Consider the following 25,822-nt stretch of genomic DNA (forward strand, 5'->3'; position numbering starts at 1 on the left):
AACCCCCAGAAGTTTCAAGTGTAAAGAAACACATTGTTTATGTTTTTATGTTTGTTCTCCTGATTCATTTGGTCCTAGATACTTGTATAGTGGGATTTTCTTGATCTAGTTTAAATCAACATGTAAAACTGTAGAGCAACTTTTATGTCATGGTGTAGAAACCAGACTCCCTCTCTGGTTTGGGGTGCACTTCCAGGTGGGGTAGGCAGCACCCCCATGGTCCCATCTGCTCTTGGCCAGTGGAGGGAGGTCACACAGTTTCCCAGTGTTCTCGGACTGGACGTGAGATTAGTTGGGTGGAAATAAATTAGAAAATTGTTTGGTGTTCTGCTTGGTTCACCAGTAAAAAATGGTTTACACAGAAGAAAAGTAAGTCAGTGAATGATGCCACGTGGTGAGGTAAGCGTTACTCATTTATGTGTGTGTGCTCTGTTGGGAAGTAGAATGTACATGGTCATGTCTGAAATGTAAAGGGCATGGTGCTCACTTGTGGGTTTTGAGGATTCTGGACAGGGCCAGAGGGCAGAGATGTATAGCTAGCTGGCCTGGCCCCTTTCTGGTGGGATCCAAATATCTCTGTTTGATCCTGGGCCTGCCCCTTGCCTAGGCATCTGGTAGAAGAACTTTTACTAAACAAAACACATTGGAATGTTCTAGGCCTGGGAAATCACAAAGAAGACCTGTGCATACACCAACCACACCGTGTTACCCGAGGCCTTGGAACGCTGGCCTGTGTCCATGTTTGAGTCGCTCCTGCCACGTCACCTGGAGATCATCTATGCCATCAACCAGAGGCACCTAGATGTGAGCAGCAGGGACTTGGGTGGGAGCTTGGGGGTTGCTGCCTGACCACCCCCTGTCATGATGAGGGGTGGAGGTGGTGGGCAGAGGTAGAGGGCCCTCCCATCCTCCACATGGAATCGTCTGGCCTGGAACAGGTGCCTTATTTCTTGAATAGCCTCTGCCCAGCTGGGGACTTGGGACAATCTGGCAGAGGTGGCAGGGGTGATATCTAGTCCCCACACCTAGACCCGCACAGTGTATGTAGGAGTCATGGATTCAGGTCTTTTTAAAACATTCCCATTCCTGAGTGGGGCTCAGATGTGTCTGTTCTTGAAATGTCTTTGTCCTGGGCCATACAGCAGCATTTGGGTGATTTGGAAACCAAGTAGCATTTGTCTTTTCTCTGTTACCTGCAGAGAGGAGAATGGTACACGAAAAGGGCAACTTAGAGTCCAGGTGTGTTTGTTGTTCATTTTTAATGGTCTTTTTTTTTTTTAAGATTTTTTTTTTAATTTATTTGACACAGAGAGAGAGAGATCACAAGCAGGCAGAGAGGCAGGCAGAGAGAGAAGGGGAAGCAGGCTCTCTGCTGAGCAGAGAGCCCAATGTGGCTCAATCCCAGGACCCTGGGATCATGACCTGAGCCGAAGGCAGAGGCTTAACCCACTGAGCCACCCAGGCGCCCCCATTGTTCATTTTTTTTTTAAGTTTTTTAAATTAATTTTTTTAGAGAGAGCACAAGTGAGGGGAGGGGTGGAGGGAGAGAGAGAAACAGACTCCCTGGTGAGAGTGGGGCCGCACTGGGGCTTGACCCTGGGCTTGATCCTAGGATCCTGGGATCATGACCTGAGCCGAAGTCAGACACTTAACAGACTGAGCCACCCACATGCCCCTGTTGTTCGGTTGTTTAACCTTCTGATGAAAAAGTAGCCATTACCAGCTGATCAGACTGTGGCCGGACCGTGCCTAGGCCAGGAGGGCAGCACTCTTGTCTCGTCCTTGTGAGCCACGTGGCACGCCTCAGCACGAAGGTCCTCTGACTGTCTGCCTCTGGCAGGGCAGGTTTGCTGAGTCCTCTGGCCAGCACAGGCCCTTCCCTGGGTGGCGGCAGCATGGAGAGCTCCTGCCCTCAGGGCTCTGGGAGGTGCAGTCCAGGAGCTCAAAGGCATATATGGGGTACAGCAACCCCAGGTTTTTCTTGGAGGAGGTGGACTCTTCCATGTGGGCCCCCTGGGCCTTCTGCTCACAGCTCTCTGTCTTGGCAACAGCACGTGGCTGCCCTGTTCCCCGGGGATGTGGACCGCCTGCGGAGGATGTCTGTGATTGAGGAAGGAGACTGCAAGCGGATTAACATGGCCCATCTGTGTGTGATCGGGTCGCATGCCGTCAACGGCGTGGCGAGGATCCACTCGGAGATTGTGAAGCAGTCAGTGTGAGTAGGGCCAGGATTTGCCCTGAGCTGGGTATATCTCCTTCCTGACCCCAGATCTGCCTCTGAGGACAGTTAGCAGCCAGACACATGGTGGCTGAGTCCTGTTGCCCACGTTCCACACTTGCTCTGTTGCCGTCATGCACACTGACTAAACTGCCCAGGGCATTTCCTTCCGTGGCTGAAGACACCGAGGGCTCCAACTCAGTGGGTGGTATTAAGGTGCTGAGCCTTCTTGTCACCAGTGCCCTCCTCTTTTCAGGCTCTCCCCTCACCATCTGCTGCTGGCCAGGTGCTGGGAGTGCCCCACTTCAGGACAAGTGTCCCATGCCTAGACAGCATGGAGGTCAGGGCAGGGAGAGCCAGGGCTCGTCAGTGAGAGGAAGGAAGTATTCTTAGGTCGGATCTCATGCTTCCACTCCCTCTCTTGGTGGGATGTGATCTTGGAACTCCTTCCCTCCATCCTCGACCCAGATGTGTGTGGAGCACCTCCGTGACACTGGGTCTGTCCATGTGGAGGCTTCTGTGTTCCCAGGGCCGGCCCAAGGGCTTCGTGTGTAATAGTCTTCATTCCCTGCAGCAAGCCTGTCAGTGGGGTGCATCCCCATTTTACAGATGAGGAAACTAAACCCCAGTTCTCAGGCTTCATAGCCTATACCCTCTCCAGTGTCACAGTCCCCGTGGAAGATGGCCAGATTTCAGTGCCTGTGTGGTCATTGCTCTGTGGCCGAATGTGCAATGCTTTGAAAAGCGTGTGCTCTGTGCCCACTGTGGTCAAGATGGGCAGTAATGCTGACTGCTCTGTGCTTTTTTGAAAAGAGAACAGAAAAACGGAACTTTGGGACCTTCCAGGGGATTTCCTTAATGTTCCCTTGCTCACCTTGTTTCAAACACAGCTCTTGTGATACTTGCCTGTCTTCTGTCTTAGCTTTAAGGATTTTTATGAGCTGGAGCCAGAGAAGTTCCAGAATAAGACAAACGGCATCACACCGCGACGGTGGCTGCTGCTGTGTAACCCAGGGCTGGCCGACACCATCGTGGAGGTGAGACCCACGGCACCTGAGTCCCCAGGGAGCTGCGGGCACGCTTAGAGCCTCAGCTGTCGCCCAAGGCCCACAGGCCTGTCGCCAGTATGTGCTGAGGGGGTAGTGATCCTCCTTTGTGTGTTGGCCGGCAGTGGCTCCTGGCTGGGGACACATGGAGTCAGATATGGGGGCACTGAGCCAAGCTATACTGCCAGTCAGTGGCCCTAGTGGCTTGTGCAGGGGTTCAGAAGTGAGGTCCTGGGGTTCGGGAAGGACTGGGGTGGGGCCGCCCAGCTGAGCGGCAGCCGCAGACCCACTGGAGAGGTTTGGTGAGGCAGACACGCAGTGATAAGCTGATTATTTATGTGCTTGTGCAGAAAGGAAGGAGGAAGTGGGTGCTTTTACACACCAGGTGCTGTGCTGGCCTTGAGAATGCAGCAGGTGGCTGGAGGGTGACGCCTGGTGAGGGCCTGCCATGGGGACACTGGCAGTCTGGCTATGTGTGTCAGGGAAGGCGGCCTTGGCAAAGGGCCAGCAGAGCACAGACCTGAAGGGCTAAGGGGAGGGAGCCAGGAGCCCTGACTCTCTGCTCCTTTGGCGGAGGGGCATGGCCCACCTGGGAGCTGGACGGCCAGCGGGGCTCAGCACCGGGAGAGGCAGGCAGAGGGACAACAGGCCAGGAGTTTTCCTCGTGATCCTAAGTTAGCAACAGGGGCAGTTGGCGGGGGCACTTGATGAGCAGTGCATTCATACCGACCCCCCTGCTGAGTGCAGAGGGCAGGACCAGGAAGTGGCTGGAGGGTGCAAGGCCTTGGGAATGGGTGAGGAGCTGCTGGGCCATGGTTGGCCCCCAGGTTTGGGACGTGTCTGTGAAGGGGACGAGGAAGGATTGCATGATTACTGTGGATGTTTGAGCTTGACCAGACTGTGATGTCCTAATCAGGAGCAAACCCAGGTCTGATTGGAGAGAGCCTGGGGAGGGACTGCTCATAGCAGCTGCGGCCACGGTCTGGGGGTGTTTTCTGATAGTTGGGTATTGTGAGAGAGAAGCAGGCCTGGGGCCAGGCTAGAGCAGATCCAGCAAGGAAAGCAGAGGCAGAGATGACAAAATGGGAAGACAGTCTCCAGGATGAAAGGTCCTACAGTGAGCAGAAACACTGTTTCCCTTTATGTTTTACAGAAAATTGGAGAGGGTTTCCTAACTGACCTGAGCCAACTGAAGAAGCTGTTGCCACTGGTTGATGACGAGGCACTCATCAGGGATGTGGCCAAGGTCAAGCAGGTAGGCCCAGTGTGGGACAGCAGTCCTACGTGATCTGGGTGTCAGACCCAGCGGCTGCCCTCAGGTCACCATCAGGCGGGCAGGTGGGTGCAGACCCCAGAGCAGCCCAAGTATGCGTTGCCCCAAGTTCTGCAGGAAGAGCTTGTCCACAGGAGGAACTCTGAAAGTCCATCCAGTCCTGGCATCCCTTCACGTGGCACACTGCTTGCTAGCGTGAGAGCCTCTCCCCGGGGCAGCCAGCCTCACAACCAGATGAGCCAGGGCCCCTGGAGCCCTCAAACCTGACAGGTGACCCGCATGACCAAGAACACAGTCCCTCTGGAGCCTGCCTCTCTGCTGGGCTGCCACATGGTCTTAGGCCCCAGAAAGAGTCCTTCCTCTTGAGTCTTCTCTCCCTGCCTGCCCCCATCTGTGTCCTTTGACACCACACTCACAACTCCCCTTCGTTCTACATTTCTTACCTTTCTGCTTCTACGTAGGTTTGCTTTTTGGTCTAGTTTCCCATTTATTTCTGCCACCTGGGAGTGTGCCCAGCTTCAGTACCCCGCTGCCCCACCCCTATCCCCAGAAGGTCTCCGGGAGCCCCTGCCCTGCTGTGTGGCTAGAAAGCCGGAGCCTCAGTCAGACCTTGGGGACTCGGGGGTTTGACCCTCCTTGTCCTTTTTCCTCCCCAGGAAAATAAGCTGAAGTTCTCTGCCTTCCTGGAGAAGGAATATAAGGTGAAAATCAACCCTTCCTCCATGTTCGACGTGCACGTGAAGAGGATCCATGAGTACAAGCGGCAGCTGCTGAACTGTCTGCATATCATCACCCTGTACAACCGTGAGTGTTCCCCGGGCGCCGGGGCCTTCGCTGCAGCCCCCAGCAGACTCCACAGCACCACAGGGACACGGGAGCTGGGCAAGAGGCTCCACGTAGTGTGGCATTCAAAATTAGTTGCTATCCGGTAGACTCGTCATGAGTTACTGGGGAAGATTTTACTTAACAGAGAAATTTGAAGTATACTTCCCCAAAATAAAATCGTATGTGTTAAATTTATACATGTACCTTAAACTGAACAAACATGGATCAAAGAGCCACTAAAAGTAAATATGAATATTTGCCAGATTTTTATATATATAATAAAGGCTTATGCAAAAACTTAGATTTTAGAATTTTGTAATTTAATACGCTGACTCTTAATTTTGAAAACCAAGGAACCGCAAATACTCTATTCAGGATACAGAGCTTGTCATATTGGTCAGGTGGAGGAAACCGCTCCCTCGTGAGACAGTTAAGTAACAGGACAGGTGATGTTCATGGCTGAGTGTTTCTGATGCTCCTGGCGCCAACCCTCCAGGAAAGGCCCCAACTGAGGGCTGCCTGTGCGTGGCCGAAGGAGGCGCTCCACGGTCCCTCCCTGGCCAGAGACAGCAGTTCACGGAGTCTGCGTTTTGTTTTCTTTGCCATGGTTTTCTTTTGTGGTGGTTATTTTCTGCCTTTTCTTTGTTCTGGGCCTCTGCTGGAAGCACCTCATCAGTCCCCTGTCTGTGAGCAGCTATGACGTCCCTGGGTGCCCCACGCCATCCCTGTCTGTCTGCGTGGGCCCGAGTGCTTCCTTCCCAACCACACCACTTCTGGGCTTGCTAGCTTTCTGTGGCATCCTGTGAGCCCAGCTGTACTACCAGGCAGGCCACTGGGGGCTTGGGCCATTCCCCCCCATCATCTCCCCTGCCTGCCAGGCTCGCTTTCTCCCTGGTCACAGCAGACTGCCATGTCACTCTGCTCTGCTGTCCCAATTCCCATCTCAGTCTGAAGATGAACACAGTCCATGTTCACCACCCATTTTTCTGCAAAGCTGTCCTGCTCTGCCCTTCTGCCCAAATTTCCCTCTGGTTCATGACAGCCACTTGTGTGAATTGTGCTGAGTTCTTGCTTGTTCAGAACATGTAGGACATTTGCAGGTGACATTCTTGGCTTCACTTTCTTTCCTTGAGCATCTTTTAGGTCCCTCCTGCACTGTCTGGAGCGGGGGGACATTGGTGTGTCGTGGTGTCATGAGGTGTCATGTGCTGATGTCATTGGGCTGGGTCTTGGTACTGAATGTTGTGGGTCAGTTTTCCCGGACACTCAGGGCATTCCGAATACACTCACTGAGGTCTTGTATAATTTCTAGGAAGGTCTCTTGAAGTGTATTTAAAACATCTATTTGGCGCCACCATTTTGGTTTCCTTCTTCCCAGGTTCCAGTGAGGTGTGCGCTGGCTTCCTTCTACCTATTTTCTTCTTGTCTCTTGAGTTCTCTCCAAACATTTCCAAAGATCTTTCCTTTCCTGCTATGTTGTCTCCTTTTCTTGTTTCCGTCCTCCGTGTGTGTGTATGTGTGTGTGTGTGTGTGTGTGTGTGTGTGTGTGTGTGCTTTTTCCATCTGGCTCTTTCTTGGCTTTCTTTCACTCCCATATCCTGACAGTTCTCATTTCATGCACTCCAGTGTGCTGCCCTCCCCCCGGGATATCAGTTTCCGGTCTGTGGACTCTTCTGAGCTGACGGCCATACCAGGTTGGAGGTTCTTATAGGGAGCGCGGTTCAGCTTCTTGTCTAGAGCCAAGCCATGTATCTTCCTGTGTTTGAATTTGCCTGAGCTGCACTACCCGGGGCTACCAGCAGGGGCTTCATGGAGCCCAGGGCTGCTGTGGGCTTCCTCAGTGCTGCCATGGCCCCTGTCTGTGTGGCCATTGGTCCTCTGTCTTTCCAAGCCCAGGCTGGCTCAGAAGGCCACCCGCCCTGACCCCCTGATTTCTGCCTGGAGGCCTCTGCCCCAGGATGTCAGACCCTCCAAGCAGTTTTCCCTAGAAAAGAGGTACAGATGAGGTCTGCCTTCCTGTACCCCAGGACACCAGCTCTGCTGACAGCTCCTCTAGAGAGGCTGGGTCCTGGGGACCCCTTGCCCTCATAGCCCTATCCCCCACCCATGCTGTGATCTGGCATAGCTGCTCGGTGACCTGGAGTTTGTGTGTTTTTCCTCTTTCTGGGTTTTGGTGAAAATGTAGTTTGTGTTTTATTTTTTCTTCCTTGCCTTGTTGTTTGGTCTGATTTCTGGAAGTGGGAAAGTTCAGAACTAGGAACAGCCATATTCTTGGTAGGACCTGGAGTCAGTTAAACTCAGCCACGATTCTTACTGCTCTGGTTGGTCCCTGGCCTCTGAAGAATGTGATGGAGGGCTGCCTCATCCCTCTTTGTAGACCCCCTCCAGCATCTGCCCATACCCACTGACATTGAGACCCAGGGGCCTGGCAAAGGACTCTCTCATTCTGCTGGGGCTGCAGGTGAGCCAGCTGCACCTTGACCCTCAGGCTGCACCCCTACAAGAGCTTCAGGAGAGCTTCTCACCTCTGGACACAGCAAGGGTAGGGGGAAACTTGGAGTCTTGCCTGACACCTGTCAAGGTCTGACAGTACGATGACCATGATCCCAGGGCCCCCTCTTTTCCAAGTATCCATCATGTGAAAGGGCCTTGACAGCCAGTGACTAGAGCCAAGCCAGCCCCCTGCTTTGGGCTGTTCTGGAAACAGAGGTTCATCTTTTCCTGTGAGCCTTTTAGAAGAGTTTGTTCCCGGCCTCCTTCCTCACCAAAGTGGGATATAAATGCAGCATCTAGGGGCTTGTCCCCCTTTTTGTAAGTGAGAGTTCCCAGCAGACGCAGGGGGCCCCAGTGGCTGCACCCTGCCCCATGAGTCGGGGTTGATCTCTGAGGACGCTAGTCACCACACCGTGTCCCAAAGCAGGGGTTTGTCTGGCTTTAGTGCCTTATTTGAATCTCTTGTTTGTCCTGCAGGAATAAAGAAGGACCCAGCCAAGGCCTTTGTGCCCAGGACTGTCATGATCGGGGGCAAGGTGAGGTGATGTCCTCTTTGCTCCTTGTTTGATATTTAGCCTGAATGCACAAACCACCATGCTTTTTGTCCATGCAGACTGTCCTAACTGGGGTGCCAGCTGCCCGGTGGGCTGGACACTGCGGTGGCTCAGGGCTGGCATATGCACAGAAGGCTAGAGGCCTTCTGCTTCCCCTCTGTGCCTGTGGACTGAGTTAGTTGGTTCAGTGTCCATCAGCACAGCCATAGGAGGGAGCCAAACGGGACCCCTGCCTGCCAAATGTGAGAGTGGGGGTCCCCAGCTGCAGCGGGCTTACAGGCCCTCCATCTGATGGGGCCATGCCTTTCCTTGTGTAGCTACTGCCTTCCACACCTGTGCCCAGCTCTCAGGCCCTAGCATGCTGCCCACTCACTCCCCTGTACTTGTGTGCTGAGTGGACATAGACGTCTGGCTGCTTCCTCAGCCCAATGTACACCAGCTGGGAGCTCAGCCTAGCTTTCTTTCATTTTATTCATGGTGGTGCATGCTTTTGGACATGTGATCATGGGGTCCCGGTGTGCAGCCATTACTCCCTGGTGGGTCTCCTCTCCGTACTCTGAGTTCTAGGGCCTGTGTTTCCACTCTCCGCCACTTTTCCCCAAGAGCCTCAGTGTCCTCAGAAAACATGAGGACACTGTGGGGCGCAGCTTCTTATGGGGGACTACGGGGCAGAGCCTGGGCACCGTCTGCCCCGCCAGCTCAAGCACACACGAAGGTGGGCAGGAGGTACGAGCACCTGCCTGGGGCCAGCAAGCCCCACCCCAGCTCAGGGCTACCAGCTGGGCCCCTTCCCTCCCCCAGCGCCTGTCAGTTCCTTTGTCAGTATCCCAGGGTGCATTTCTTAGAGGTATGGGCTTTCCAACAGTTCTTTAAATGTTCATTGTTAAAATTTTTCAGCCTAGAGAAAAGTAGAAATCCTAGTAATAATATCCATACACCCATCCCAGACTCCTGTGGGACCATTTCAAAGTCAATTCTAGACATAGTATCACTTCACCTTAAGTACTTCACGCATGTTGCCAATGACATTTTCCTTCCAAATTGCCACAGAAACAGACTCTTTTTAACACCACCACACGATTCCATCTTCACACATAGATAGTGAACTTACAAATATCTGGAACAGATTGATTAACCTGGACCCCGGCAAGGGCCTCGCCTGGTGATTGCTTGCTGTCTACCACGTCATTGTCGGTGGCTTTCCTCCAGGCCAACCTCCTCTCTCTCCCTGCAACTGATTTGTTACAGAGACTGGGCTGTGTGTCTTCCAGATATCTGTTTGGCATGTTCCAGTATGTTGCTTAGTTCCTTGTGTTTCCTGTAAGTTGGTAGTTCTGAAAATCTTTGTCTTTTTATCTCATTTCTGAAGAACTAACTAGAGTCAGAGATGCATTGGAGGCTGACAGGTTTCAGCCCAGGCTGAGGCAGCTGTTGGGTTGGGTGAAGCGGTCCCTGGAGCGGGGTCACAGGCAGGTGTTGCACCCTGTGTGGCGCAGGTTCCTCTGTCATGAGGCTGTCTGCCAGACTGCATGCAGGACAGGCAGGGGGGCTGTTCGGCCAGGTGTCACCTCAGCAATCCAGTGCTGGGCCCCAGGATGCTCTGAGGACCCTGCGCTGCCCTGACACAGGTGTCCTTGTACTGAACCTCCCTCTGTCTCCAGGCGGCCCCCGGTTACCACATGGCAAAGATGATCATCAAGCTGGTCACATCCATTGGCAGTGTTGTCAACCACGATCCTGTTGTGGGTGACAAGCTCAAAGTGATCTTCCTGGAAAACTACCGAGTGTCTCTGGCTGAGAAAGGTAGGCCCAGGGCAGCCGTGTCAGACAGGAAAGCCTGCCCCTGCCTGGGTGCGATGTGGGTGGTGGTTGCTGGTGGGGCCGATGAACTCTGCCCCAGATACCAGGCTCTCCCTGCTGGAGGGGGCCTCCGTTCTAGCAGTGAAAGGCTTCGGGAAAGCTCTCTGCCCATCACCAAGTGCAGAGAGTTACTCTCAACCTCAGACATCCTTTGTCTCTGTACCTTCTCACTTCTGCCTGTGACCATGTTCTTCCCCCTTCCTCTGCTCCCCAGCTTTCATTTCTACTCCTAGAGCTCACTCTTGCTGGTAGGATGCAGCTTCCAGGTCGGCCTCCTCACCCCCTCCTCCCACCCGCAGAGGGTGCTGTCACCATCGATGTGCTCTCAGGGGCGTAACTGCTTCTGATCTGGGCCGGCACCTGCCTCTTCTGTCGTTTCCAAAGGCAACTTAGGGCCTGACATCACACCCCTGGGGCTGTTCTTCCAAGGGTGTATGTTGCCCTCTGGAGAAGTTCCTGCAGCCAGTTGTGCCTTTGAGCATGACTGTTCTGAGGTGGGCAGGACTTTCTAAACTGGCCCTGTCTGGAGGTCCTGGCAGGAAGCAAGAGATGGGAAGCCTGAGCTCTGAGTAGCAGGCACATTTGGAGCTCAGACAGACCAGCAGTTGCCTTCTACCCTGAGTGATGATGTGCAGGCTGACTCGCTCCCCTTTCCTGCCAGCTCGGCCAGCTCATCGGACCATCTCTGGGTCCCTCGGCTATCACAGACCATATGTGGTTCAGGGTCAGTGCCATGCTTAGCTCCTCACTGAGTTTCTGACATATCTTTGTCAAGCCCTTTGCCGCCTGGAACTCCCCTTCCTCGCTGTTATTTAGGGCCGGCTGGCTCCTGGGCATCTTTAGAACTGAACTTGGGGTGCCTGTTCTGGGACCTCAGAGCTGAAGTCTGGGTCCCCCAAGTGCTCCCTCAGCTCTTGAACTTGCTGTAGCAGCATGTACACTGTCACATCAGCCTGTGTTCTTCTGCTCTCTGTGTAGAGATATAAGGGGGCTGGAGATGCCTGTATCTCTTTACCCTGATTCCTTGGGCTTGACCTTGAAGAAGGGCTGGACTCTGCTATTTGCTGACCCCAAGTGCCAGCCACTGGGCTGGGGGAGCAGCATCAGCTCCATGGAGAAGATGAAGATGTGGGAGCAGGGAGGCCAGGGCGGGGTAGGAAGATGGAGCTTTCCCACTAGCCACATCTTCGAGGCACAGGGAGCCCACCCTTGGGAGAAACCTCGGGGCCCCGGCATTAGGGTCATCATCGTGGCAAGCTGTGCCCAGGCTGCATACTATAGAGTGACTTGCGTGCATGTGAACACAAGGAAGTTGCCCCACCTTCCTAGTTCTCTGGTTCTGTGAGTCCAAAGTCCTCTTGAAGTGCTCTAAGGAGCCTTCCGACCTGATGGCATGAGACAGAACTCCTGTCGGGATGAAACAGAGTGATAACACCAAAAGCCAGAACCAGGGTCCCCCAGACTATGGTTGGGCCCAGTCCCTGGAAGGTCCCAGAGCAAAGGTCTTTTGTGACCTGGGGTCTTCTCAGGAGTTACTGTCTTGGCTTCAGGCTGTTCTGGGTCAGGAAGGGAAGCCCTTACAGGCTAGCAGGGGTGGGTTGCAGGGCTCAGGCCCATCCTGGACTGAGCAGCAGGTGGCACGTGCTCTGGGAGCACCAGCTGTGGGCTGGAGGAGGGCGTGTGGTATCCCTACACAGAGTTCCCATGGCTCTCATGCTGTGAGCAGTTTGTGGTGACATACCTTCTTGCCCACCTGCTTGCAGTGATCCCCGCAGCAGACCTGTCCCAGCAGATCTCCACTGCAGGCACCGAGGCCTCGGGCACAGGCAACATGAAGTTCATGCTCAACGGGGCTCTTACCATTGGTACCATGGACGGCGCCAATGTGGAGATGGCCGAGGAGGCTGGGGCTGAGAACCTTTTCATCTTTGGCATGCGTGTGGAGGACGTCGAGGCCCTGGACCGGAAAGGGTGTGTGTCCCTCCCTGTGCTATCAGGGCCAAGCAGCTCCCCGGGCATGGCTCAGAGCACTGGGGGTGGGGGAGCTGAGAGCACTCTGGGAGCCAGGCCCGTGCTTGCTGGCGTGATGCCCACCTGGCAGCTGGGGGTGGCTGTGGGCACATTGGCTGAGCCTGCTCCTCTCCTGAGCACCCCACAGGCTGTCCCGAAGGCTGGCTTGGGCGGGAGCTAGATGTTCTGTGCTGGTCTCCACTGGCCCAGTCTGTGGGTTCAGAGCGAGTGTTTTCAAAAGGGTAGAAGGCCCTGGTCTCTGGAGGCAAAGCCCTGAGCACTCCAGGCCAGTGTGGGGATTTGGGGTTGGCCTGCTGCTGAGATTCCCTGGACTGATTCTGTAAAGTAACCTTATGGTCTTGGAATAGTATCGAGTTTTCAGAAAAGTTGCGAAGATATCTCAGAGTTCTATAGACCCTTCTGCCAGTTTTCCTATTGCTGACATCTTCCTAAGTAGGGTGGTACATTATCAGAATTAGCTAACCAGCAGCAGCGCATTGTTGCTTAAAGTCCCTGCTTGATTTTACTGTTTCCCCGTGAATGTCGTCCTCTGTCCCAGGATCCCACCCAGGGCATGCTAGCCTCCTCTGGTCTGTGACACATTCTCAGCCTTTCCTCATGTGTCATGACCTCAGACCCTCTTGAGTTTGGCTGCAGCCTGATTCGGAGCAACAGTGCAAAATCAAAGTCAGCACTGCCTAATTGCCTAAAAGCTCTCAGGGGAATTGATGAGGTCTCAGGCACCAGCTGAGTGAAAACCCAGAAGTCATGGATGAGAGTCACCCAGCCTGAGAACACACCCCCAACGTGTCCTTTTCTGCCTGACCCTCAGTTTGGGCTTTCTGCCACATCGCAGTCTCCTGGCACTGCACACCTGCACACCTGCTCCATGCTTCCCCCACCCCACCCCCCGCCCCACTCCAGACTCCGATGGTTGTGGCCTCTTGTGTCTGGTTGTCTTGGTGTATACCTCATTTCCTTTGTCCTGGTGGCAGGGGGTAGGGGGTGGCAGGAAGCAGGGCAGGGACAGTTAGGGGCAGGGTGTGGGGGAGTGGCGTGGAGGTGGCATGCAGTGGGCATATTCTCGGGCAGCCTTCCCCTACAGGAATATAATGGCACCAAGCATGTGATTCTGGGTCTTGCAGTGATTGCATTTCTCTAAACAGGGAGCTGCGGGATTCATTCTGCCCGTCTAGCACATCACTGCCTCTGTGGGGCCCAGCGGCGCATATGGCTGGGCAGGCCCAGAGCCAGGGGTGGTCTGGGACCAGGGGTATGCCCAGTACAGACACCCTGTCCCTCACTCCGGAGGCTGAAGCTTGGCCCCACCTCCCCACAGGTACAATGCCAGAGAGTACTATGACCGCCTGCCCGAGCTGAAGCAGGCCGTGGACCAGATCAGCAGCGGCTTCTTCTCTCCCAAGGAACCAGACTGTTTCAGGGACGTGGTCAACATGCTGCTGAACCACGACAGGTTCGTCCTCACGTCCCTCCCCACCGCCGGCCAGACAGAGGGGTCCTCCTGGTGGGCCAAAGCCTGCACTTTGGGGGTGACCCATGGTACGGCTTGCTCCCCACCCCAGCCCATGGGCAGGGCCCCAGGCTATCAACCAGGGCCTGCAGGGGCCTCTGGAGGTGCTTGCCTGCTGGGGGGCCCTGGTGGTGTGGGTGGCCAGTGCATGGTCCAGCCTTGGGGCCCTCCCAGCACTGGCTGACCCTACCCCCCAACCAAAGGGCATGACAAGCAGAAGGCGGTTTCACAGGGGGCTGGTCGGAGGCAATTCCTGATCCTCTCTTCCCTAGGGAGAACGAGAATGTGGGCAGGATGCCCCAGAAACCTCTGGGGGGCGGGGTGAGGTGGGGGGGCTGGGCCTCTACAGCCAAAGTCCCACAGGCCCAACTGAGCCAGATGTTGGCCAGTGGTGACACCAGGTGGTTAAAGAGGAATTAACTTGTGATGCAAATTATGTTGTGATGTTTTATTAGAACGCATCAACAAAGGGCTATACTGTCCACGTTCCCGCACGCGCTCATTTGCAGCAGGTCAACACCGCTGCTTGCCCTCTCATGGCCTTTCTTTGCTGTGGCCTGTTGGCAAGAGCTGAGCTCTGTCTCACTCTCAGCTGCCTTCAGGTGGGTTTCATCTGCTGCTGGCCCGTGAGTGCTAGGGGCTGGTGTCTGTCTGACCAGATCACAGCCCCGCACAGCGCAGGGTGGGAGCTTGGCCCTGATTCAGACTGGAATCAAGAAAACACTGCTCAGTTTCCCGAATCATCTCCACAACTCAACCATAAACAGAAACACAGTCCCCTATTCATAACTCCTGCCGTGCTCTCCACAGGATCCTTTCCCTGGATCACCAGTTCTCACCCCCTTGGCTCTGGGAAGGGATGGCCAGGTAGAGCCTCGCTGCCCATCTGTGCCCACAGAATAGGGCGGGGACTGTGGCGGTGGGGTTGGAGGAAGCCTCTCAGCCTGTGCCACTCAGCCCCACCGGTGTGGGGAGGGTGCATTAGAAAGAAACAGCTGAAAATAAGGTTTCTGTAGAATAATATCCCCAGGACAAAAGTTCTGCTCCTAGAGCCACCTCTGTGGCTCATCCCAAAGCATGAGGACCTGGATGGCCGGGGCCTAGTGGCCCATTTCCTGACCTCTGATTCACCACCTGCCACTGTGGCCTAGCTCCCTGTCTCCCATTTCAGGTTCAAAGTGTTTGCAGATTATGAAGCATATGTGGCGTGCCAGGCCCAGGTGGATCAGCTGTACCAGGTATGGTGCTAGGGCCCCCAAGCTGGGGCAGGAGGGTGGCCCTGGCAGGGGAGCACCGGGGGACGTCTGTAAGGAGGCCACTGTTCACCTTGTGGCCTGGACAAGGGGGGCTGGGTGCTCGGCGGGCTGAGCTGCATCATGGACATGGGCTGTCCAGGGTTTCTTGATCAGCTTCCACTCACACGGTCTCTGTTGTCCCTCTGCTGTCCCCTGGTGAGGCTGGTGCCTTGGGACCCCTCAGGGTCAGGCCACTGTCCACACTGGTACGTTTCTGCCCAGGCTCTGAGTGGCTGCCACAGAACACACGTGAGGAGGACAGGAGTTTCTGTGGACGGCAAAGGCGATGGGCACTGTGGTCTGAGCCCCCAGTGGGTGTGATTGGGAGGATGTGGGGAGCAGGTGCAGAGCCAGGAAGATGTGTGTGCACACAGAAAGCCTATGTTTAAAAATGAGAGCGCTTCCTTCAACAGGTGCAAGCTTCCATGTTGAGTGAGGGGCCACTGCTGTAAGGAGTGGCCTTTCTAGGGCCAGACCGCTATAACCAGCTCCCCAGTCCTTGGCGAAGGTGGACAAGGAGGGACCCCTCATCCCAGTTTCTGTGTGGAGCATGTCCCCTAGGGAGTGGGTGTATCCACGTGGGGACTCATAGGAAGTCAGAGAACCAGAGCTTGCAGGGCTGAAGGAGGGTATCCCTTGGTGCCCACTTCCCTCCCCTTGCTGGGATTTTCTGGACACCCAGCCTGTGTGCCCCACCAGTGGTGGCAGGAGGAGAGGACTCTGGGTGTCGTGGTGTGAGTCTGCTGTGGTGGGTCAGATGGATTCTTCCCCCGGTTCTTGGTTGAGGCCTGTAGGATGTTTCTGATGTGTTGCAGTCCTGGCCCCTATCCCCCACCTTTAGGGAAGCTGTCTGCCCTTGGGGACCCATTAAAGAACAGAGGGGCCTGGAAAGCTAAGTTACCAGGCAGGGCTCTGTGGGGGCACCTTTGCTTCCCTGACATGGGCCTTAGCAGAGTCTTCCCTTTCGGGGAGGCTCCCCTTGATGCTGGCTCAGTCCAGGGATGGTTGTCAGGCTCTGGGGGAAGCCTTTTTCCGTGGATGCACTTGGCGGGTACTCACCTGGTGGTGGTTCTTTGTCAGGTGGGCTGTGCCCCAGAATACGTGGCACATTTTGAGGCCCAGGGCCTTCTCAGGCTCCTTACCCCCATATCTAGTCATTTGGTAGCTTTTCTGATTGGTGAGGGTCCCCTTTTCAGTGAGCTGTTGATTGCAATTTCATCTTTGTTCATTCATCATGCTGATGAACAGGGGCTGAGAGCCCATCTAGAAGCAGTCCTGAAGTTCTGGAAGTGCAGGCTGTCTTGTGTGGTACCTGAGATTACTCAGCCTCTTCTTCCCTCTGCAGAACCCCAGGGAGTGGACCAAGAAGGTCATCAGGAACATCGCCTGCTCGGGCAAGTTCTCCAGTGACCGGACCATCACAGAGTATGCCCGGGACATCTGGGGCGTGGAGCCCTCCGACCTACAGATCCCGCCCCCCAACCTCCCCAGGGATTAGGTGCCCTAGCAATGGCCTGCTGTTTCTGGAGGGCCATGGGAATTGTAGTGGTGGTGGCTTGGGGTGGGCAACGAAGAAAGGGTGCAAAGAGAGAGGTGCTCCCAGTTTCCTGCAGGAAAGCAGAGCTTGCGGCACTGACCGGGGCAGCTGGCCCTGCAGCTTTAGCTCACCTGACCCAAGGAGGTGGGGAGGGTAGAGCCACCGGGTGGGCTCCTCTCAGACCTTGCACGCGCCTTGCAGTGAGCTTGTTTTTAGTTTTGAGCCTCTGGATTCCGGGGTCCGGGCAGGTAGCTGTGGCGATGCCTGGGGAACTGTGTGTTTTCTGTACCACAAGTGCTGGCCGGCTGGTGTGGGCTCCCAGCCTCCTGGCCATGCTAGTACTCTGGCCATGTCTGCAGCTGCAACGTGGGCACTATGGCCCAAGGTTCCAGACTGATCAGATAAAGGGGCTCTAGGATGGCTGAAGGGGACATGGGGGAGGACATCTGTGTCCGCCATCCTGGGGTCCTTGGCTAGGACAAGGCTGGCTGACGCAAAGCTAGCTTGGTTTTGCTTTCTTGAGAGGATAATCAGCTTCCCAGGGAAAAGAAAGTAGCTGAAGCCTTTTCTTGTTTTAGCAACTAAAAGTTATGCTTTTGAAGTTTTGTGGAGAGGCAATGCTGGAATGTGTTGTCCAGGCCTCGGGGCCCTGGGGTGGGGCGCTGCCTTTGCTGGAGAGGGCAAATGCCCCTGCCACATGTGTCCTGGGGCCTGCCTTTCCTGTCTTACACTTGGGGCCACCCTCCCTTCTCCCTCCATTTCCAGCAGTGTGACCACCTTGGAAAGGACTGAGCAGGCCCAGAAGGGAGCCCACTTTCCTTCTGCCTGGACAGCAAGCTGGTGGCAGGAAGGGTGGGTTAGCCCCTCTCAGCTGCCCAGGGGAGGGAGCCAGGGAGCAGGCCGGCGCATTTCACCACAGGCTTAATGGGACAAGGAGGGGAAGCACCCTTCCAGAGGCTCTGCGTCCTTGCATGCTGGGTCTGGATGGCACAGGGCTCTGCCCTCACCCCAGGTCCTGACTGCTCACAGAATCAGGCCATGGAGGATTTGCTCACGTGTGCCCTTCACCAGAGCTGCAGAGGTCTGCTGGGAAGGCCCACATTCTGGGGCTATGGTCACACCCCTGCCACCTTCCCGCCGCCCCATTTCTTAGGCCGTGTGTGACCATCACTGTGCCACTTGATGTCACTGCCTCGTGTGAGAAACTGATTAAACCTTCCTGCCTGTGCCTCGTTAACCTGGCCTGTGTTTCATTCTGCGACGAGGGCAGGATCACAGGGGCAGGCCTCGGACCCTCCCTCGTAAGGGCCCATCACTCTGGGATTAGGGACAGACCAAGCTCTCCCATCCCAGCTGCAGGTGGGACTTAAGAGTATGTGTGTTTGAACCACCGGCTGGTAAAAGAATCATCCAATCTGTTGTATAAACTGCCATCTGGATGTTGGCATCATTGGTGCAAATTGCACTGGTTCTTTTGCACCTGCCCTCTACCAGCCACTCCTGGCCCTAGGACATGGAATGCCCTGGGGATGAGAGCATTTCCCCCTAAACGGTGTCACTGCAGGCTGAATTAAAAGCCAGGAGGGACATGAACTTGGGGCTGTTAGTCAAACAACCTGAGAACTGCAGGACACTGGAGCACCGTGGGCCCACTGGAGCGGTCTTGAGTCTGGGGCAGCTGAGCAGCTCCCAGGACACACGTGCTTCCAGGAAACATATGTTAACTGCAGAATTTATAGCTGTGCATGTCTTGATCTGTTCCTTTTTTTTTTTTTTTTAATTCAAGGATTTGTTTTGTGATCAGCAGAGATTACATCTGTCCTAGCCCACAGTTTAGTTACTAATCTGAAACCAGCAGGTGAAGGCATTTGGACTTGATTAGCCAATCCGATGGCCCAGCAGCTCACCATCCCTATCAGTGCTTTCTAGACACCTATCAAAACACCAACAGCCTATATTTTACTTCATATCCTCTCACACGGCTCACACACATAACACAGAACAGGAGGAAGCTTCCAGCCCAGGCAAGGCGGGTGGGTTGCATCTGGCTGAAGTGGGGTGGGAGGGCAGCTCTGACTTGGGGCCTCAGTCACAGGGCTGGAAGAGCAAGTCTCGGGGGGTTACTCGGGCCCAGGGGGCACATCACGCAGAGCAGTTACATAGGAACACGCTATAGGAAGGGGCTTATGTCTCACCCCGGGGATGGGGTAGGGTCTTGCAGGCAGTGCACACACCCAAATCTGATGCCAGGGGAACCCGTCCAATAGAAGGAAGACAAAAACTGACCTCAGGAGAGTCTGTTCATGCTTCAACCCCTTTAGGAAAGGCATGGTTTCCCCAATGTGAGAATCACTGTAGGCAGCTTGAAGGTACCTCAGAAAAGAGAAGCTGTCACCTGCCTTGGCATCTCGGCCCCACAGGCTGCCCATAGCTGCCAAGAGTGGCCACAGACCTTAAAGAACAGGCTGGTGAACTAGGCTCCCTCTAACCCCAGGGGAATTTCTGAGCTGCCAAGACCGCAAAGTCCCAGAGCCTTAGGACCCTGGTGGGGAGAGTCCCAGGTGGGCTTTCATCCTCTGTTGTGCATCACGCCTCTATACCTGAGCCGCAGGGGTAGGACAGTCCTCTGTGGCCAGCCTGAAAGCCCCTTACTAAACCACACACTTCTCACTCTCTGGTTACTTAGCCAGGATGTGAGAATCTGGCCCTTCACCAGCACCGGGGCTGCTGAGAAGTAGGATCCTCAGAGGGTGCCAAGTGAGGGCAGCAGAAGTCCAGAGAGACTGATTTGACAAAAAGCTGAACAACACTCCCTTTCCCCAAGTAAGTGAACGAGGCAGTGCTCATGGACCAGAACTAGAAACCTCCTACTCCAGTGCCCCACGTCCTTCCATGGACTCATGCCAGGGCTCGCTTGGCGTCTGTGGGTGAAACCCTGGAGCCTGCCAACCAATACCAACATCCAGTAAGCTTGCTACAGCGTGAGGTTGAAAGGGGCCTGTATTTTAGGAAAATGCCCCCTGTTCCCTCTGGAGAAGGGGTCCTCCCCCATCAACATACCTTGCCCTGGGACGATGCCCCTCCTTGCACGGGCCTCCATATCTAGGAGGAAAGGAAGGCCCAGGATCCCTGGCCTTACAGAGCTGCCCCTCCTCCCACAGGCTGGGCTCTGAGCATGACCTGAAAATAGCTGGAGGGGTCACTGAGAACACAGCAGATAGACCACCACCACGATTTTATTTTTAAATAAATGCTCAGTCTAAGGCCAGGTTAGGTGGAAAGGTGGGCAGAAAGTGGAGGAAGTGCAGGTCACGGGCACCTCCCCCGCTGTGAGCAGTGGGACCCGCCCAGGGAGGCAGGGACCACCAAGGTAGGCAAGCAGGGTGCTCTGGGTTGGAGGGGGAGTGCCGATGGGACCATTAGAGTCCATTCTGCGTGGGCTGGGAAGGGACAGAACCCATCTCCCCATGATCTTACCAGTGATACTAGAAAGCTCAGTGTGGTCCCAAGACCCCAAGCCTCCTGCCCCAGGCTCCCTGTGCTCAGCTCAGCAAGTGCGGGATAGACCAGCTGGCGGCTGGCCCGCTCTGTCACTGTCTTCCCAATGAGAGCTCGGTTTGAGTGGCAACAAGAGGGAGAGGGGATCCCATGCCTGCAACCTGTGTTTTCCACAAATAACCATGCTCCCAGCCACCCAAGACAGGTGCCTCAGGTCTGCTGGGTCTCCGCCGCCTGCCCCAGCTGGCATCCAAGTCCTCTCTCCGGGGGCACTGAAGACGCTGGCACCCCTGGACCCCAGGGTGCCAGGCTGGCTGGAGCAAAGGGGAGGAGGGCAGAGGTCTTCATGCTCCTTCAGGCAGCAAGACTCAGTGTTGGCGCCCAGGTTCTGACTTCCCCAGGAATTCCCTAGATGAGACGAGGACAGCCATCAGCCAAACCCAGAGCCCACACCAGAGGTCTTTCCTCCTCCGTCCTCAAACGACTCATCCCAGAAGTCTGAGAAGGAGCCTGGAGGACCACCCCGCTCAGAAAGCCTGAGTTAAATAAAAAGGGCTCCAATGGAATCAGCCTGGTCAAATCCCAACCCTGTAGGAAGAAAGACCAGGTAATGGGCTACTCTTCTTTGTTCTAAACTCTAGAGCTGTACCCTGGGCTAAATTTCCTATAACCTATTCCTTTTATGCTGGAAAAATCACAACCCTAGAGCAAACCCATACTCTTTGAGTTCATAGTCCCCTCTCAGCAACCCAGGTCCCTGGTGCAGGAAATGGCAAACCACTAAAGAAATGCAGCTTTGCTTCTGGAACTGCTGAGACAGCCACAGGAGAGCTGAAGTGTGATGGCATAAAACTACTGAGGGCCAATTCCAACACCTCCAGGCTCAGCAGCCCCAAGAAGGTGAACTCGCACCATCCCCAATTCAGCATCCTGCAGAAGGCCACACGGCCAGGAGGTGCTGGGCTGCCTGTGCCTGGGATGGGAGGCAAGGAGGCTGGGGAGCACGGGCCTGAGTGATGGGATTGGTCCTCACACAAAAGCCTGGGCTCCTGAGGCTGGGCCAGGCCTCATCCAGTCCAAACGACCCTGTGCCACCATCTCGCCCTTCATGCCTGGGTTTGGCACCTGGGCAAGGGATGGGCGCCATGGCCCCAGCCACTGTCCTGGCCCCAGACCATGGCTATCATGGTGGAGCCAGGAACACAGCCGCCTTTCAAGAAGCAGCTGAGGACAAACAGGCTTTTGTGAGCTGGCCCAGAGTCTCCCATGCGCATATGCACAGGGGCAGGACCTGATGGGTGTGTAGGAAGAGACTGAGGCCTGACCCACAGCGGCTGGATGCTCCCGAGTGGGGTGTCTACGTAGCCTGCACAATCCACACCACAGGGAAGTCACTGCCCTGTCTGATCACGGAAGCGCTTCAGGAGGGAGGGGCCATGAACACTGAACCCCTCTCCGTGGAGATGGAAGGTTCTCGAGTCACAGCAACCCCCCACCCCACTGAGGCAGCTTTCAGGGCTGGGCCTGCTGCATACCTGGCCTGAGCCATCACACCCCAGGGGGAGAATGCCTCACCTCAGTATCCGTGGAAGCTCAGGGCTCTTGTAGATATACTTGTGCCTGTAGCCGAGGTCTGAGTGGAAGGGGATAAACTGAACTTTGAAGTCTCGGAAGCTTCGGGATGGAGCAGCGATGTTGTAGAGCTGGGATGAGGGAGAGACAGGTCAGCACCCACAGATGGCAGCCCTGCCTGGTGGTCTCCCCAGGAGAGAAACCAGTCAGTGGCTGCTGCCTCCGAAGAGCAACCCAAGTCCTCCGCCAGTGACAGTGCTGTCCTGCTGCCTGTGTGGCCAGGGCGAGGGGCACGGGTGTGGACAGGAATCAGCTCCTTGGCCTGATACTCGAGACCCTTTGTCCTAACGCCCCTCTCCCAGATGGCCCCTCCGCAGGGGGCGGCAAGGCAGCTGAGCCTGCCTCACAGGAAGAGCTGCCTGGCATGCAGGCGTGTGGACGCCTAGGTGCTAGAGCAGCCCTGAGGGCTCATCCCGGAGCCTTGGCTGGGCTGTCTGCCTTGGACTTTGCCGTGTGCCTGGGTCAAGGCCGGTCGGTAGCCTGGCTCACAATCTGTCCTTCCTCAGCCCCTTCCTCCCTGAGATGGCCAGGCTCTACGGGTCTGAGTAGCCGTCGTGGGACAGCCCCGTGGGCCCGGGCTCGCTGGAGGGAGGAGACTTGGCCGCGCTGGAACCCACTGGCCCCCGGGCCTCACTCCGTCGAGGCTGCCCCGACCCTCACCATAGCCATGCCAGATGGTGCTAGCTGCCACAGCACTTCTACAAACTGAATGCTGCTGCCTGGCAGCAAAGGCAGAGCAAACTCAGTAAAAGCAAACACAGAGGCCCCCCCAAGAGCATGGTATTCCTGACACCGGGCCCATTCCAAAGGCAAGAGAACAGACAAGAGGTTCTGTATCAAGTCTGCCAACTGGGATCCCTGCATGGGGGCCGGGGATCCTCCTCCTCGAGGGCTCCTTCCCTCCAGCCTAGCAGAGTACCCAGCAGTCAAGTCTCTGTCAGGCTAGGCCCCCTGCACATAGACCGGGAACCATCCGCTTACTTCTCACATTTCCTCTTGCTATCACCGAATGTACTGGTGAAGAAGTCCATGCCCTCTAGCTTACCTTTGCTGATAAGACATCAACTGTTGGCCCCCACCCGATCCTGCTGCTGACCTCCCCTACCTTCTTCTTCTGGGGTGGGGGCACCTGGCAGCAGCAGAACCCCTGCGGATGCCCAGCCCAGCCTGAATGGGAGCCGGCTAGACACCCGCCCGCACCAGAGCTGGCACCGACTCTCACCTTTCTGCCAAGCTGGAAGGGCACAACCGGGTCGTCCTCGGCATGCAGGATGAGCAGGGAGCAGGAGATGTGCTTCACACTGCAGGGGGAGATGGAACTGGACCAAGGCCCCAGGGAGAGAGCTGGGGTCTCTGGGCCCACCCAGGTTTAGTGTGGGCTTCACCATGGTGCTCAACAGCTCGAACTTGACTGGCTTTTCACTAGAGAACTAGTGTTTCCACCATCATCTATTCAGTCAAGTCTAGAGATCGATCCATTCATCTTATCCGGTCCCTGTGTATTTTCTGGAAATTGAAAATTATTATTTTTGCCACTAGACCTATTCTTTAAAAGGTAAAAAATATTTATATTTGGCCCATGGTGGTGGGCCAAGAAACATATAGCAAACGATGGTCACTAGAAATGTGTTGGTAAAAAAGCCTACATGCTCTAAACTGTCTTTATTGAAAATGACATTTAAGGTCACCCTGAAGGTTTACAAATAAATTAACATTTTCAAGAGTTCACATGATCCAAACCCTCTAGCAAACCACGGAGGGGCTGTGGGCCTAGACAGATCCTGGAGTACCCTGGCCACCCCTCACTGAGCAAGCCTGGCACCGGGCAGGACCTGGGCCAGGGGGCTTGTCGCCCCACCGATGGCCAGCCCATCCGGTGATCTGGGCTTCTGCTTACAGTACACATACATGCACACTTTCCCTGCATTCTGCTTCCAGGGAGGAGCATCTCTGCTGCAAGGGTCACACTTTGACAGTGACACTGCCCATCTTTTCAGGACTTCCATTCTAAGTAGTATGTCCTAACCCTGACCCACTCTAGAAAAGGCTTGGTTCACATGCTGTCACCATGCGCACAAGTGGGGGCTTGTGATTTCCTGCGGGTGAAATACTGCCAGCCCCTCAATGGTCAGCCCGGAGCAGGGCCAAAAGGCACCTTCGGGGGACCCAGCACTCACTGTGGTGCTTGTTGTTGGAATCCACTTTTTTCAGATCATTCTTGAAGTTCCAAAACAATATTTATAAACAACCAGGTTTTTTGCTTATTTCTGTTCAAAAAAAATTTTTTTTTAAGATTTTATTTATTTATTTGACAGAAATCACAAGTCGGCAGAGAGAAGGAGAAGCAGGCTCCCCGCTGAGCAGAGAGCCCGATGCAGGGCTCGATCCCAGGACCCTGAAATCATGACCTGAGCCGAAGGCAGAGGCTTAACCCTCTGAGCCACCCAGGTGCCCCTTCTGTTCATATTTTAGTTTGCTCTATTTTCAGAACCAAAAGAAATAATTAAGGGGAAAAATATTCCATTTTTTCACATTTATTCCTGAGTGTAGATTTTAAAATGTTAACCTATTTTTTTTTAAGATTTATTTATTTTAGAGAGATCGAGTGAGTGAGGTGGGGAGGGGCACAGGGAGAGAATCTTCAAGCAGACTCCTTATGGAGCCCAACATGGGACTTGATCCCGCGGCCCTGAGAAGAAACCAAGAGTTGGCTGCTCAAATGACTGAGCCACCCAGGAGCCCCAGTAGAAATATATATTTTTTTAAGATTTTATTTATTTGTCAGAGAGAGAGAAAGCCAGAGCACAAGGAAGGGGAGCAGCAGACAGAGGGAGAAGCAGACTCCCCGCTGAGCAGGGAACCCAATGAAGGGCTCGATCCTGGGATCCTGAGATCACAGCTTGAGCTGAAGGCAGACGCTTAACCAACTGAGGCACCCAGGCATTCCAAGAAATATTTTTAACAGTGAACTCTGTAACGTTTTTCTACAACCAAACTGAAATCAAACGGCTGAGGCAGTGTCATTTTTTGAGTAACAGCTCCCCTTATTAGAACCTATCGGGAATTTTGATTCTGATTTCAACTAACAAATAAAACAAACACAGGGACATGTTGTCTTCCTGTTGCTTTAATGCCACCACAGCCTTTTCAAATCCCTTTTCTCTCGGTTACAGCTCCCGGCTGACTTGCCCTTTACAAAGGTCTGATGGTTGGGGAAGAACCCCAGTATACAGAATTCCACCCTGTTTGGTTAAGGTGACTAGTCCTGGGGGTTCTTAGTGATTTTTTTTTAAATTGGAAAATGAGGTATTGTACCATAGTACTCACTTTTCATCATTTGCAAATTTAATTCCACTGCTTGTAATGGGGTCGAGGAAGAACCAGTCAAACCCAGGGAAGTATCGGTATATCTGAAGGCGACACAGAAACAACGTGCAGAAGCATCAGTTAAAACAGCCACGGCAAAGGCCGAGGTCAAGGGTTCAGACAGAGGGTGCTCAGTGCCCAAGGGTCTCCTGCGCTTCCAAATGGACTGACCTAAGGTCCCACCAGAGCTGTGCTCGGGTGCCCCACTGCCCCCAGACCACAGACTCTGTGCTTAAGAGGCTCCCGAACTGGCCACACATGGCTGCCCACAAAATGGGCTCCCACACCTCAGAGCAGCAGCTGGGCAGGACCGCCTCCGACAGACACGAGGGCCTCCACCCCTGGGAAAACAGGGGTCCATGTGACTTGGAGGTAAAGCAACATCAAAGAAGTAAGACTACAGAGGACTCCTCCGGTCTGCAACAGAGCACCGTGGGGTCAGGTGGGGGGCCAGCACAGCCCCCCTGAACCCACGGGACAGAAAAGGACACAGAGGGGACTAGGCTTGTAAAAAAAAGGGTCCAAGGCCTCAATCCTGGCAGGTAAGGAGGGCCTGAGTCACCTGGGATCCCCACTAGGGTTCCCCCAGGGTGTCACCTGGAGACACGACTGGGAGAGCCTTACTGCTGAGCACCATCTATGCAGACAGGGAGCAGGGGCACCCACCAGCTCCGTGTTTGCAGA

General features: G+C 54.8%; 2 protein-coding genes across 2 annotated transcripts in view; one reads left to right on the forward strand and one right to left on the reverse strand.

Moving 5' to 3' along the window:
- PYGB (glycogen phosphorylase B) overlaps positions 1-17,877 on the forward strand; it is a 57,637-nt gene extending 39,760 nt beyond the window's left edge. The window contains exons 10-20 of the mRNA XM_080813922.1: positions 658-804; positions 2,052-2,215; positions 3,141-3,255; positions 4,418-4,519; positions 5,194-5,341; positions 8,333-8,391; positions 10,071-10,212; positions 12,033-12,240; positions 13,619-13,753; positions 14,982-15,048; positions 16,451-17,877. Coding sequence (XP_080670048.1) covers positions 658-804; positions 2,052-2,215; positions 3,141-3,255; positions 4,418-4,519; positions 5,194-5,341; positions 8,333-8,391; positions 10,071-10,212; positions 12,033-12,240; positions 13,619-13,753; positions 14,982-15,048; positions 16,451-16,603 — 1,440 coding nt within the window. The 3' untranslated portion in view covers positions 16,604-17,877. The remainder of the gene's footprint in view (positions 1-657; positions 805-2,051; positions 2,216-3,140; positions 3,256-4,417; positions 4,520-5,193; positions 5,342-8,332; positions 8,392-10,070; positions 10,213-12,032; positions 12,241-13,618; positions 13,754-14,981; positions 15,049-16,450) is intronic.
- Positions 17,878-19,860: 1,983 nt separating this feature from the next.
- ABHD12 (abhydrolase domain containing 12, lysophospholipase) overlaps positions 19,861-25,822 on the reverse strand; it is an 87,157-nt gene continuing 81,195 nt past the window's right edge. Inside the window, exons 10-13 of the mRNA XM_080813923.1 lie at positions 25,100-25,182; positions 22,995-23,073; positions 21,716-21,843; positions 19,861-20,548 (exon numbers count right to left, since the gene is read on the reverse strand). Of these exons, the coding sequence (XP_080670049.1) occupies positions 20,509-20,548; positions 21,716-21,843; positions 22,995-23,073; positions 25,100-25,182 (330 nt within the window). The 3' untranslated portion in view covers positions 19,861-20,508. The remainder of the gene's footprint in view (positions 20,549-21,715; positions 21,844-22,994; positions 23,074-25,099; positions 25,183-25,822) is intronic.

This window comes from Martes martes (assembly GCF_963455335.1).
Source record: "Martes martes genome assembly, chromosome: 9".
Taxonomy (NCBI): Eukaryota; Metazoa; Chordata; class Mammalia; order Carnivora; family Mustelidae; genus Martes; species Martes martes.